This window comes from Colletotrichum paranaense (genome assembly GCF_030867605.1).
Source record: "Colletotrichum paranaense strain IMI 384185 chromosome Unknown Scaffold_2.1, whole genome shotgun sequence".
NCBI classification, from domain to species: domain Eukaryota; kingdom Fungi; phylum Ascomycota; class Sordariomycetes; order Glomerellales; family Glomerellaceae; genus Colletotrichum; species Colletotrichum paranaense.
The window spans coordinates 2326310-2341145 of NW_026848960.1; the positions used below are offsets into that span (position 1 = coordinate 2326310).

A 14836-nucleotide genomic window follows, 5' to 3' on the forward strand; every position below is an offset into this window, starting at 1 on the left:
AGTTGACCCAACACCATGACATCAAAGCCAGCAACAGGGGACACGAGGTGACAGCCCCTTTTTAGGACAGCCTAGACTTCGTTTAACGAAAGTCTTGAATAATAAACAACCGTCTTTGAGCCTGCTTGACTCTCTCCGTTCAAATGTGAATATATCGATTCTTGTTCGTGTAAAGTATGTAGCGCACAACTTGCGCAGGGTTCCTCGTGAAGCTTGAGAGCGGAATAGTCGTGCATCGTAACCCGATTATTGTATGACTAAACACTTGCAACTCAATAAGCCTTGGTGTCTTAGTTGCATGGTTGTTAATGGCCGCCAAATTTAACGATTCATTCAGATGAGAACCAGCCCGCGTCGCGGGGAGCCATTTTGCCTCAATAGCTTCCTTGTTTTGGATGGGACTTGGGAGTAAAACTTCACAACCCGCTGGTCGGAATAGCGGAATAGTGTTGTATCAAGATGACTAGCACCAACGAGGGTTTAAAGGGGGAATAAGATGGTTTATGGTGATGAGCCCTGGAAAAATCGTTACAAACTATGCAACTAACAGGTATATATGACGAATGTGCAATAGGTCCGGCTTTCGGTAGCGATGCAGCCCCGGCTCATCACTTTCTCCACAACACCACCACATAATCGACGAGCGCGTATGCCTTTTTCGGGTTTCGAGTCAACTACACTCTTAGCGAATGCGAATTCAACGCTGTCAATGATGCTGAGCGAAACGGGAGGATGAATGGACAGGAAAATCCTTCCGGAGGGCAATCTGGACAAGTTTGGTATGCTAATCCGGGCTAAAGAGGAACCAAGAGAACCCCATTGGATGATCATGTTGCTAATAAGCTCAATAGTGACCGCTGCCGGCGGTAAGTAATTCTTCAAACAAAGATTCATCGTACTTCTATGGCAAACTTGGTCCATTTGATTCCGATGCTCAAGGCTGACTTAGGCCCTTTTGCTTTCAGGAGGAAAATTCGATGTCATGGCGATGGCGAAAAGGTAGGTTGGCTGTCTCTCCTACGCAACCTGCTCACATCCAGACTTTTGAGACTAAATAATTGATAGTGCACGCCTTGTATCACTGGAGGCGTGGCCTGCATTGTGTCAACGAAGTTGAAGCGTAATAGAAAGAGGAAGAGGTAAGTTACTAGTATATAGTATACAAAGAAGCCGAAGAATCCGCGACGGACTAGATCGAGTTGGGCAATGATTCCTTTGCTGACCGTCGCTTCTAGTTACTACCAAAACGAAGGAACTGAGGAAAGACATGACGATTCCGCAGCTTCAAAGACTCCTGAAGCTCATAGCAGCAATGTTGACTCGGCTTCCCTTTCGCTCCCTCAAGACATAAGGAACTCGCAACAAACAGTTTCAGAGCACTCACATCTGAGCACGCTCACAGGAAACGCTGGTCTGAGGACTTCACCATCATGGCAGCGAGGTAAAGAGGCTGTCTCAAACGCCAAGTCGAGGTTTGTGCCGGAACCGGTGATCGGCCATATGGGCCGACTAGTGTCCAATGACGACCAGACAGCTATGTTTGCAGGGTCGTCTACGGGCGTGCATTTTATCAGCCAGGCTGAGCAGCAGTTACAAATGCTACGAATCCACACCGAAACATTCCCAAGCAGCATCTATAGTCTCTATCTTCACAACATATGGGGCCCATCGCCCAAGGGTTCAGAGTCGCAGGTTGTCGCTGCTATGATCTCCCAACTTCCGCTTGATGCTGCTAGTATCCTCGAGGCAACCATCGACTGCTGGACACCGTTGTATCCGATTGTACATAAACACTCCACAGTTGAGGCTCTACGTCGGTTGAATGGTGACCCCGAACACGGCGATATCAGTTTCTTGTATCAGGTTCTAGGTCTACTTGCTCTAGGAACATTAGGACATCCAGGCTCCTGCGTTCAGAGACATCGGCATTTTCTTTGCCTTTCTGAAAAATACTATGCAATGTCCGCTGCGTTGACGAATCAGCTCCAGGAGCGACCGTCTTTACCGACGCTCCAAGGGCTAGAGATTGCTCAGATCTACCTCCAGCTATCATCTCGCTACTCAGCTGCGTCGCAACTAGGAGGCATGGCTACAAGAATGGCACAGAACCTTGGACTTCATCGCCACTCCCAGAGGTTCAAATTCGATCCTTTGGAGACAGAACTCCGGCGGCGCGTGTGGTGGTGCCAATACTCTCTTGATACGTAGGTATTTGGAAGGTCGGCCTGCTTGTTGTGTGTCTTGACTAATCTCTTACCATCAGATTCTCCAGCGCTTACCACGGAATGCCAAGATTGATCCGCGACCAGGACGTGGACACAGACTTACCCTCCCGTGTTGACCACGACCAAGTATCGCGTGAGAGCGTGGTGTTTCCCTTACCCGGCGAAAGATCCCAAGTCGACACGGCTCTCTGCATGTTCAAACTCGCAGTCATTGTGGGAGAAGCTCTAGAGAAGCTGTACTCGACGACTAGACGGCGCGGCGGGATAGCCAAAATTACACAACTGCAAGCTGAACTTACATTATGGGAGCGGATGTTGCCGACGGATAAGGTTGTGGACTTGGAGGATGATAGCGCAGACTTATCACCGGCGATTTCGATCGACACCTTTGAGGTGGCTTTCCTACGCGCTGCATTTTACAACGCCACGGTGCATGTTCATCGGCCTGCACTTGCTTTCACAACAGCTGATCCTCAGTTTCAAGTTTCTCTGCAAGCGTGCGGTCGTGCTTCGGCTGAGCTGATAAGACTGACTGCTACGATCATGTCGGACTCGGTCCTGGAGATGGATGCCGCGAGGATAGATCCCATCATCGTCGCCCATCTCTATCCAAACGGGTTGCACATGTTGTGGCAGGCGGGTCTCACAATATTATTTGCGAGGTGGAAAAGCCACCCACTTGCTGGAGATGAGGAGGCAGAGGACTTGGTAAAGACATGCGCTACAACTTTACGTCATTTAAGAGCTGACGACTCCAATGGGCACATCAACCAATGTGCCGATGTTCTCGACATGCTCCGGACAAAGACCTTTTCAGCTGGAGAACCCCAACAGCCGGTACTTGACCAGCTGCAATGGAATGTCTGGGACTGGCCCATGGCATCGGCGCTAGAGCTCGCAAATACCTTGGATGCGATGCCATTGGATCTTCAATTCGAACCAAGCATGGGCTTATGAGATTTTGCTGTCCACTTTGGCTGGCTGGGTGTGGACAAAGCGGCATGAGCTATCGCGGCATGGATGGCTTCCGTCGGTGTGCCCCAAACTTCAGTCACATTACTGAACGCGAAATATGTTGAAGAAAGAAACATCAAGTCAGCTTTGTGAACGCACTGAGGGCTCTAAGGTTGATGAGTCACAGTCGGGATATACGAAAAATCCGACGCGATGTTCGTCCTCTTCCCAACGAACATGACATGAAATACACACTCGGTACTACACACCAGCATTTTCTCTCCGGCCTCTCTTTTTCTCTAAGTCCGTGCGGGAAGATTGTATGCGTCGGTCCCAAAGATCTGGCACCTGTATCGTGAACCCGCGGTGCTCACACACCAGGGTCCTGAGGGTGATCCGATCAGAGTCTGGGAGGGGCCCATAATCTTATCGATCAACTTATCACCGCCGGAACACCATCTCTCTGTGTGTTAGAGGCCAGCTACCACTGCCTACAAGTTTAGTTGTGCCGATTGATATTCTTTGATTGGCCAAGTCGGTGTAGGATGTCACGAAAAGAAACCATTGGGAGCAAAGTTGAGAAATGGGGCGTAAGATTCGTACCAGGCTAAGCCCAGCTTGCAGTCTAGCTCGCTTGTCTAGATGAAATGTCTATGTCTCTATTTCCTCCCAAAAAATAAAAACGAATAACCCAAACTCCTTTCCAAATACTGCGACGGGGGAATAGAGCGCCAAGTGGCGTCGACGGCAATCAACTCCTTCTAATGTCCTGGATGGACGACGTGCGGATTTCGTCACGCCGGCAATGCAAATGGCTGTTCCAATGCTCTCAGGATGGAGGAAAGCTCAGTTGTTTGCTGGAAGACCCAGCGGTGGGTGTTGTCGAACTGGAGTGCCCTCAGGCCAAATATCTTGCTGAGACATCATTCACTCCTTGTGCAGGGTACCGGTCACGTAGTTCTCAGCACCGAGGGCATCGATGACAGCCATGTCCTCCTGGGAGAGCTCGAAGTCAAAGGACTCAAAGTTGGACTGGATGCGGTGGGCAGTCAGGGACTTGGGGAGGACAATGTTGCCGCGGGTAGCGTTCCAGTTGAGAAGGATCTGAGCAGGGCTCTTGCCGTACTTCTCGGCGATCTTGCCAATGGTGGGGTCCTCAAGCTTGTTGCCGCGGGCGAGAGGAGAGTAGGCCTCAATGGCGATGCCGTGCTTGCGGCAGGTGTCGACGAGGTCCTGGCGCTGGCAGAATGGGTGAACCTCGATCTGGTTGACGGCGGGGACAACAGTGGTCTCCTGAAGAAGCTCCTCAATGTGGTGGGAGCTGAAGTTGGAGACACCAATGGAGCGGACCTTGCCGAGACGCTGGGCAGTCTCAAGAGCTCTCCAGGAAGCGAGGCGCTTCTCCTTGTCATCTGAGGGGGAGTGGATGAGGTAGAGGTCGAAGTACTCGAGCTGGAACTTCTCGAGGGAGTCGCAGAGAGCCTTAAAGGTAGCCTCGTAGCCGTGGTCAGCGTCCCAAAGCTTGGTGGTGACGAAGACTTCTGATCTGGGGGTGTTGGTCTTCTGGAACCACTGCTTCAGGGCACGGCCGCAAGCCTCCTCGTTGGCATATCTGGCGGCGGAGTCGATGTGACGGTAGCCGGCGTCGAGAGCGGCGATGACGGCGTCCTCAGTCTCCTGGCCGTTGGGGGCCTTATAGACACCGAGAGCAATCTGGGGAATTTCGTTGCCGTCGTTGAGGCGGACGGTGAGGCGAGGAGAGTCGCAGGGAGAGGCGTATCCAGAGTCTTGGCGAGTAGGCATAACCTTCTCCATGCCGAGCTCAGGCTGACGGGTAGCGAATTGGGCGGCCATTGTGAATGATGTGAATGTTGTAGTTGATGTTGAGAAGTAAAGAGTTGTATTGGTGTCAAGAGAGGAGGTTGTTGGATTGATTGAGGCCGTTGATTGAGATTGATGTGCGAGTGATGCTTCCAAAAGAAACAGCAGATGTTGCCGAGTTATACATTCCTTTTTATCCTTATCGACGTCTCGCTCTTTGGACCTAACTACTACAATTGACTTTGATTGCCATTTTCGGACCGATGGCGTCCTCTGTTGTCGCCAGCCGCGGACCCGCCGTGAATGTCCCGTCTGTGCTGGGTTGATGCCCCCCGTCTTGGAGGGGACCCGTTCTCCAACGTGCTGCCCCGTACGCCGTACAGATTATTGAGGGTCGGTGCCTCCTTGCGAGTGCTTGCTGTTACTTGGTGTTGAGTCGATATCTCAATGTCGATTTCGAGTCGGTGCCGGCGGTTCCTAGTCGGTATTCGTCCGTTGTCTCAACGGTACCAGGTTGATGCTCCGTTATCTCTGGGCCTTTGACCCGCTGCTACTGGAGCTAATGACGTAGAACTTCTCCGCCGATGCTGGACCGCTGCTCCGCCGGTGAATGGGCCGATGACGTGCCGTGTCTCCGCCGATGCTGCGCCGATGGACGACGTCCGAGTCAGGGTGCCCTCGGTCTGTCTGACGGTTATAGGGTGTCTCTTGCAGGAGGTGGAGGCAGGCCTCAGTTCGCTATTCCCACCGCCAAAGCTCCGAGAACTGGCTGCTACACTCGATTCATGTGCGACATGTCTAGCGGAATAAGCGAGGTATCAGATGAATTGACTGTTCTGAACCTTCTGCTGTGAGGCTCAACTAAAGGACTAGATCGCATTGTTGAGCCTCAAGATTTTCGGCGGCTGTGGCGAATATCGACCTCGACATTAGCGCAAATCTAACACTCAAAGTGAGAAATTTTACGACGCGAGAGAGAAAAACTGGAGCCCGCTGCAGGAATCGCTGTAGTGATACCAAATTCCTACGAGCCAAGCCTCGAGGAACCAAGGTACTATATTCGGTCAATTATTCCCGAGGACAAACTATCCATATCCGTACACTAGGCGCCGTTTCAGCCGCAGCCGGATAGACTTGCGAGGCATCAGCAATCGGCATCGACATCGAGCTGAACGATACGGGGGTTCGGTAGGCGACGTTTCCACGTACATACACGCTGGGTCGGCTTGCAAGACTCCTTAGGGAAGTACGTACAATATCCTGGGTAAGGTATATTGTGTAAAATGGAAAAGCCGCACTAAGCGACAGATGCAACTTGGCTTGTTATGACGTCAAGCTGCCGACGACATCACGGTGGAAGTGGACCATTGTAAAACGAGGTGCTTAGCTATGCCCCATCAGAAGATGGATCTCTGAAGCCCAAGGAGTTCCCGCAAATACTCATGTTGAGTGTGAGATGCTCGGTGCAGGTACGAGTTCAGGACACCGGAGTCCACCCCGTTAAACGAGCGTTGAAGCCATGGAACAAGACTGCGGATACACTACAGAGGACGGATGACATGGCATGGATGTTGAGATGGGGTGTGTGAGGCAAGATGAACGCGAGTCGCGACTTTTGCCATTTCACATGTACATGGGCAATGTATCTCGCATTGTTGAAGGGCAAAGGCCGGGCAAGTTGTTCTAGCGTCTTGTCGCTTGGGCCTTTTGGGACAAAACTTATTCATCCCTGCCACACATCGATGATTGGCCCTGCCTTCCAGCAAGACTCAGGAACGTGGTTTCAGACTTTTCGCTGATGTCATTGGATCCTCTGGAGGGTCCTGATGTATTGTGGTCACTGGCAGGGCGACATTGAGGGAATCCGGGAGGTACATGGAGACAAGAGATGAAAGCACTGAGGAAGATGGAGGCATGTTGCCTGCAGGACCCCTATCGGGAGTGTTCGGAAGGGCCCGCTCTTTCCTCAGCCTGGGCAGCCAATGTCAAGGTCTGTATCAATGGGTTGCCTCTTCAGAAGTTCTGTGCGTTTGTAACAGCTTGATAGCCATTGGATTCTGCGCCTTGTCTTATCGGCGGAAGTCCATCTGTCCTGTTCAATCTTGACCTAGACAGCTCTATGTGTCATTCCTGGATGCGTTGTTCGTTGTCGGTGTCGGTGTCGCCAACGGTACAGGGTGTTCTTTGCCGACAGTAGAGATGATCAAGGATTGGCCGACAGAGTTTTCTCAACGTCTCAACTCTGAGCAACAATTATCTGCGAGGTAGAGAGATAGCCAACGGAGGTACGGAGTACACCGACTAACCAAGACAACATTAAATCAAATGGCAAGATCGGCTCCGAAGGCTAAGGCGGTAGGGCCCAGTGATCAACGACTTGTCCAAAGAAGATTTTCACATGTATGCCAAGTTGACAGCCAAACAGCCCAGCAAGTTGGAATCGCCTACTACGAACCGGGTAGTAGATCGGCAGGAGACGCCCGGATTGTCCTCTGGTCCGACGCAAACACACACAGAACAAGTATCCCGCGCCAAAAAAAAAAAAAAAAAAAAAAAAAAATTAGAGACACAGAGTCTTCTACAATCCCTGTTTAGAACTTCGGGAATGTCGATGAACATCGATGGATGCCGGACGACGTGACCCCCTATCTATTTCGCGCCCTGAGACAAGGCCCTATCAGTGACCCACGCAAGGCTCCAGTTTATCTTTTATCTCAACCAAGGCGACGAGCACTTTTTCCCAGCCTGGCGTGATTGTGGACTACAATACAGACTTTCTCACTGGACAAAATGCCTCGTAAAGTGGACATGAGCTGCACTAACAACGAGAGGAACCGCCCGATCTCACCGTGAGAAGAAGATATGATAGGGGTATCAAGTCGCAGAACAACAGTAGGCAAGCCGCAAGCCAGGCAGACAGAGAGACGATCTCTGGTGGAGAAGGGATGCAAGGTGGAAAATATCGCCCTCAGCTCTCGGCACGGTGCATGAAGCAGTCAAGCAGGTAGACAAAAAAAATCTCAATAGAAGCTCGTCTTATTGGCGGTGAAGTTGACCTTCACACCGATGAATGGGGCCAAAGCTCCACCACACCGGCATGACATTGATAATGGATTTCGCTTTCCAGTCTTGGTTGCTATGACGGCCATCTTCATTGGGTGATGATCTAAATTTCAAACCTTTACTGGACGCTGAACCCTGGCGAGGCTGCACAGTCAAACTTGGTTTCATGAGGGATTTCACGCCCAATGTCGTAGGTAGTAGCCTCCGGCAGCGGTAAGATTACGTCTTAATGCATCGGGATCAGGCAATGAGGCCGGTTTGCGTCTGGACGGCGGACTGAAGAGGCTGGTCAATGGAAAAAGAGATACCCGCAAAGGTAGCCGAGAATAATAGCGAAACAGCGCCATAGAACTCAGAAGACCTTTCCCAATCGCTGTAATCTACCTCTATGCGAGTTGATACCGTCTGCGCCCGTCGTTGTGAGCAAGCATGCAGGATAACGCCTCATCCAGTCATATTGCAAACGTGGCAGCAACTCGGCGTATAGCTCTCACTCGTATGCAGAAAACAAAGATAACACAGGATTGCATCAATCAATGCTCGACATCGCACGAGTCAGTAATGGCGTCAGCGAGGGAAACTCAACTCAAGGGCTGCAGGGAAAGAGATGTAAATCATCTCGACTAATGTTACGGCACCGAAAATGGCAACCTTGGTTTACATCATTGTCGGTCAGACTCGGGAAGATGAATCACGGCAGATCACATTTTTGAAGAAACAGGAAATGCCTCAAATTTCCAAGATTTTGTTGCTCGATCCTGGCCAAGATGGTAATTCAAAAGGATTTGGGTATTTCCAGAGTAGTCATTGGCGTGCACTGTCGAGTCCGAGTCAAGAACTGAGGTAAAAAGGCATCAAACGCCTCATGCTTTCACAGTCAGCATATTTCATCAACCCCACAGGGAGTTGTCAAGTATGTATCACGATAGCTTCAATCCCTGGTAAGGACCACCATAAAACCTCAGCGTCTCCGCCGACCCCGCGAAAGACGTCGATCGCTACCGGAAGCTATCACCATGCATGCGAACTATGGTAACTGCGGCGCCTCATGCTTACCCTCAGCACCGTACCAAGACTAAGACCGCGGATGTCATGACCTTGGCATCAGACTGGAAGCTTGGGCTAGCAACGGTTAATTCAAATAAGAGAAGGTCATTGTCCTAGGTCGCAGCTGCTTCGCTCGAGAAAACTTCCGATTTTGGACTACGAGATTTGATGATGAGTACATCTAGCACAAGCCATCGGTAAGCTACTATGTGGGCTACCTGCAGATATCTGGAAAACAAGAAAGATTCTTAGGACCACTGGCATGTTCCTCCGAGCGGCCAAGTAAGTTCAGAGAGCTTCAGGCGATCAATCTTGATCTCTGTCGGGTCTTGGCCATTTCGTATGCACCGACAAGCTCGATCAACCTTTGTGCCTATTCGCAATCGTCTCAAAAGCAGACATTGAAGCAGAATCTTGAAGTCCCATTTCTGAACCCACCGCAAAGTGTCACCAGCGATCGCTCCATTTTTTGACCCACGATGTTCAGACAACGGGTTATATGGAGAAGCCTGATCGTCGGAATGAGGCTGAACGGCGAACGACGTGCGAACGAATAGTACTACGATGAGGTTGACAGCCCGAGATTATTCAGTCAGAAATCTTAGGAACGTCCATCATGCATTCAATGATAAGGTTTATGTCAATACCTGAGAATTCAGCATAAAACTTTATCTGGCGACCTGCGAATTCTTTGTCGTTTCTCAATGGTTTTATTAGATCACGAATTTCTCCCGTTTCACATTCATGAAGTAGAGAGTATCCAAATGAGCGGTGGCCGGAAACAACGAGTTCCCAGAATCCCACAGAGAAGTAGTAAACAAGTCTGTGATGAGTTTGCAGCTCAGATGACGATTCTTCCTACAATCTGCACGAAGGTTGTGTGTGATGTCCTGCCGCGCCAAAGCTGTCGACTACTTTACCTTACATGTACCTACCCACGCGGTGGCAAGATACGATGGCCGCATTTTGGTGCAGGGAAATTCAAAAACCCGGCCGTCATATCTTAATACCGCGTGGTCCTACCTTACTTTGCAAATTAGTGCTGTATGAAGCTCAACCGCCATGACCTCTCGGACATGCAGAGTAGCCATAGGCAAAGATTGAGTGGCGCTCGCTGCATGAGACGGGACACGGCGGCATCTCGGTCAAGATGTGGGACTCGATGAGGCTGGAATAGAAAGGATCGTCGGCTTCTCGAAACCGTCATCGGCGAGGGTGGGGAGGTTGTCGTCGGCTACGGCCTGGTTGGAGTACTCGGGACCGATGTGGGGTCCAAAAGATGCCGGAGCCGCGTGTTGTGATGGCCAAAGGCCATATCAGCACGCATGGCGTCGTAATTGTGCCGAGGTGCTCTTCGCTGCCTTACAGGCCGTTTCGTTGGTCACTTCTCTCAACAATTCGATTTGGTAAATGATCAAATACTTACGCCTACTGCAATGCGTTCCATTTACGGAAGGTAACATCCAGACATATTCTAGGACAGCCAAGACCAATTTGAGCAGATTCTGAATAGATACGGCTGCGAATTGATATGGGCGTAAAAAAGACTATTGCGCAATCAAGAGAGGGAACTCCGTTCTACTGATCTCTGATTCTGTATCAAGTCATAAGGGCGTATCTATTCTGTCACGTTGCGCTGGCATTATATTAGACAGCCATCGATCTGTCGCTTTGCGATAATAAGTCAGTACTTAGGCGACTCGACGCTCAACGTGGCTTGAAGACCGTCTCGAAGACGATGCTCGGCAAGCCAAATACCCATCTAACATGTCATGTCTTTTATCCAAGCCTTCTGAGCTCTATGTCACTGAATTCTCTACAATCCACGAGGTTCAGAATGGCGCTCAACATTCCGTGTCCGCCTTCGGGTTAGCCCGTCAACCAAATTGGCACGTGGACTCATGTTCCATAGCTGGGCCTCGATCCGGGACTTTTCAAGGAAAATTGAAAATCGTAATGGCTGTGATGCCAGGAGTCTTGGAAGCGTGTCAAGCACAGGTAGTTTGTAAGAGAAAGAGAAATACCAATTCTATCATTAGCCGTCAGAACGCTGCTCAAGACCGACAAGTCACATTATAATGTTAATTTATCAGTTATGGCATTGCCTTTTCGCATGCAGACGTATTTGCTATAGGGAATAGCAGGAAACCAGGCATTATCTTAGGATTTACCATGCTATTCACCTATGAGTCCTATTCGATGTAAGGTACTTAGTTAAGAAGTTCGTTGTTTGAGGAATTGTAAATGCATATATCGACGTCATTTCCGTCGTCGGGATCAAAACGATTGCGCATCGTTCGAATCAATTTAGCCAGTCTCGCTTCCACAAGAGGTTTCCGTGATGTGAGATCAGAATTGAACTGATGTGCCATGTCCCGGTTCTATCATACTACTCCCTCATTACTGTTCTGAGCTAGAATTGTAGGCTGGGAAAATCCAATATGGAATGTTCAGCCCTCATTCACCGAGGCATTGATGTTGTGTTATTGACTGCGAATGCTAATTCGCATAAGCCCGTAGATATCTAATGGGTTTCTGGGTTGTCCCGACTGTCTTTCTATGACTGGACCTTCCTCTCTTTGAAGTGTATGGCCCATGAACCAACTATCGTTTTATTCAAGTCGGACCTCAGAGTGAGTGAGTGACGTCCGTGATCTAAACCATGAGTTATTTGCAGATTAACGGCTTACTACGGAGGTAAATCCTGGTTTGAATGTTTGGATTGGCCATCACTAGCTCTCATAGCTCATTTCTCAACTTGCTCGGAAAATCATATGCATTACACTCATTTTCCATGTGTGGAGAGAAACATTAAACTTTCAACCAGAAACAACGTCAAATACAATCTGCAATTGCATTGCGGACAGAACTTGAGCCTAATAGCCCACCTAGAATAAGGATGCTTGACGGCGTGATGATTATGTGAATTCTCTAAAGGTGCAACATACTCCCTGTACAAGCTCTGCCTGCCAAGGGATTGCATGGTATCTCATGAAAGTATGTATATGCGATTTCCAATCTTCTGGACGGATGTATGCCTGAAGCAATGCTTAATTGCAACGGTTCACGCCACAGTGGGGATGGCGTTCTTGCCATGCTTGTCTTCGACCGACTCGATGCCTCCCTTTTCCTCTTCCACGTCCACGGGCCTAATGCCAACCTCAGTTTCAGTGAAAGCATCGGCGATATTCCGGTACCTCGGGACAAAATTAACGGCCAACGCATATGACCATGCCAAGACGAAGAAGATAAGGGGGATGACCATAGCGATGCCCATGCCCTTGTGATCGGCAACGACGCCAAGCAACGGAGGTACAACTGCACCACCAGATACACCTGAGTTACATGCATTAGATAGCGAACCAACGGTCCCGACAATGAATGGAACGCTTACCTGCAATAATGAAGCCACTGCCCCGCTTAGAATGCCTGCCTAGGCCTCTCATGCCGAGAGCCACAATTGTCGGAAAGCAAATAGACTCGAAGAAAAGGACAATATAGAGCATGGCCATGCCGGTATCACCCTTCTGTGTGATGGAAGGGGCAATGAAGATAATACAGGATGACAGGAACGCCAAAAATACCCAACGGGGCTTGATATAATGCATAAGACCAACTCCAGCGAAACGGCCTATCGCGAAGGCGGCTTGGGCGCCAGCAAGAAGTTTGGAGCCAAGCGCGTTGTCGGTGTTTTCGCGACGTTCTGTCACATAGTTGATAAAGAATCTGGAACTATCGTTAACTTTTGAACTTTATCCGCTCTAGACGAAGATCAACAAACCCCGCGATGGCTACCTGAGCACCAGTGTAGCAGAACTGGGCGAAAGAAGCGTGGAAGAGACGGTATTGCTTCCTGAAAGGCTTATCATCGACGTTGGCGTGCGTCTCAGAAGCTTGGAAAGCCATATCAGCATCGGTGATTTCGGGAATTCGAGCCAGCCAGAAGACGATCGCCAGCCCCCAGACGAAGACGGCGATGGAGAGATAGACCCATTGAACATTCTCCAGAGCACGTTTGTCGTCAAAAGCGAAGAAGACGTACGATCCCATGACGGGAGCCACGACAGTGCCGATACCATTGAAGGCTTGAGAAATGTTGATTCGAATCTCGCTGTACTTAGGAGGACCGCAGACGGTGATGTACGGATTTGCGGCTGTTTCGAGGGAGCCAAGACCATTACCGATGATGAAGATGGCGGCACAGAAGCCACCGAAGCTCTTGGCGATAATGCATGGGATCGCAATGAGGGCCCCCAGGCCGTATAGGAAGAGTCCAAAAACAAAGGTAGCTTTATAGCCCCAGTGCCTTAAGATCCACGCCGCGTGCCCGAGGCTGGCAATGAGATAGGCTCTGTCAGGCGAGAGTCAGCATCCATGTCTATGACTGCACTGTTGCAGCCCCCGGAAGCCATGAGGTATCCGGGGACTACTGGTAATGGCAGTGCGCGATTGTGCGTCGCTTAGCTGAATGCTGTGTAAACGCATGGCAGTAGACGCCGATGTAGACACCGGCAAGAAGCAAGTCGGCGAATCGCTGCCTTCGCCGATTGTTCCCGTGTGAGAGGGGGATTGTGACGACGGACATACCCAAAGTAAGCAGCCTGCAAGCCAGAGGACCTAGCCCGGGTGATGTGAAGTGTATCTTGAAAGTGTTTGTTCAGAGTGTCGAGAAGGCCTGATGATAAGATTCTTAGCATTCATATATGTGATCGTCAATTGTTGTGTTGCTGCAACATACCGTAGGAAAACCCCCAGAGGAAAAATAGGATAGTGACAAGAACAATGGGAAACAGAGATTCCTTTAGCGTCAATTCGGCAGCGTTCGTGCGGACGTTATCCTTCTGGCGCAAAGACCGTTTGCGGAAGAACTCCTTGATACCCATCTTGCAAGTTTGACGAGGATGATCGAGCGCCGTGTTGCGCTGGGTCTGGCGGTGGCACTGAGAAGATATTGGAGTGATCGCGACCGTTGCGGTCTGGTGGGAAGGTCAAAACCTCAGTAACGAGGCGGGCGTAGCAGTAGCCTTTGGACCGATGGACTGCAATTGGCAATGTGGTGAGACGCGTCCGAGAACAAATAGAATTCTTCTGGAACGAGGAGACCCGGGTCAGACGAAAGCTTATAAGAGCTCAAGCCGGCCGCATTTTCGGTCGTTTCGAGCCTGATCTTCCCCTGCACGAAAGCGAGATGGACATGACCATCCTTGGCTGCTTCTTGGCTTCTCCATGGTTACATGGCTAGCAGTCCCCGATCAAGAGACCAGTCGCACAGCACTACGGGTACTCAATTCCTTGCTGTGAACAAAAGGCTCGGGTGGAGCAACGGTCTTCTGGACTGATCTGGGGTAACGAGCGTTTGGAGAGGATTGCGGGGATGGTCACCGCATGCTCTAAGTCGCCGGGGAAGCAAAGATGGCCCCATCCATGCTCGGTCGAGGTGCGGGGTGAAGGTTGGAGCAGCCAGTTGAAGAAGACGTGGTGGATCTCCAGAGAGAATACCGGTAGAGAGGACATCCTACGGTAACTCACAGAGAGTTCGCGACCCAGCCTTGGCATGTCCATCATTTGCTCGATGTGGCTCCAATTCCCCCGAATCAACAGCTTGGAGGATGGCCGTCAGACGAGGGTAAGTGAGGTGGGGATTTTAATCAGTCTCTATGGTGGTGATTGGACATGGAGGAGGACGGCAGTTCATCGAGTCTGGGGTAAATGGTCCGGGGCTCGAT

General features: G+C 50.3%; 3 protein-coding genes across 3 annotated transcripts; 1 reads left to right on the forward strand and 2 right to left on the reverse strand.

Moving 5' to 3' along the window:
- Positions 1 to 736: 736 nt before the first annotated feature.
- Positions 737 to 3182, forward strand: CPAR01_02683 (uncharacterized protein; the record flags this gene model as incomplete). The annotated part of the gene is made up of 6 exons (XM_060486970.1): positions 737 to 779; positions 852 to 866; positions 950 to 999; positions 1066 to 1139; positions 1236 to 2204; positions 2264 to 3182. 6 exons carry the CDS (start codon positions 737 to 739, stop codon positions 3180 to 3182), a joined length of 2070 nt encoding a protein of 689 aa, XP_060354298.1.
- A 924-nt stretch (positions 3183 to 4106) lies between these two features.
- On the reverse strand, positions 4107 to 5033 carry CPAR01_02684 (aldo/keto reductase; the record flags this gene model as incomplete). Its single annotated transcript, XM_060486971.1, has 1 exon — positions 4107 to 5033. One exon carries the CDS (start codon positions 5031 to 5033, stop codon positions 4107 to 4109), a length of 927 nt encoding a protein of 308 aa, XP_060354299.1.
- A 7141-nt stretch (positions 5034 to 12174) lies between these two features.
- Positions 12175 to 14092, reverse strand: CPAR01_02685 (glucose/galactose transporter; the record flags this gene model as incomplete). The annotated part of the gene is made up of 5 exons (XM_060486972.1): positions 12175 to 12446; positions 12505 to 12836; positions 12892 to 13461; positions 13698 to 13785; positions 13849 to 14092. Coding segments are annotated over 5 exons (1506 nt in total), but the record flags the coding sequence as incomplete, so codon positions are not given.
- Positions 14093 to 14836: the final 744 nt, after the last annotated feature.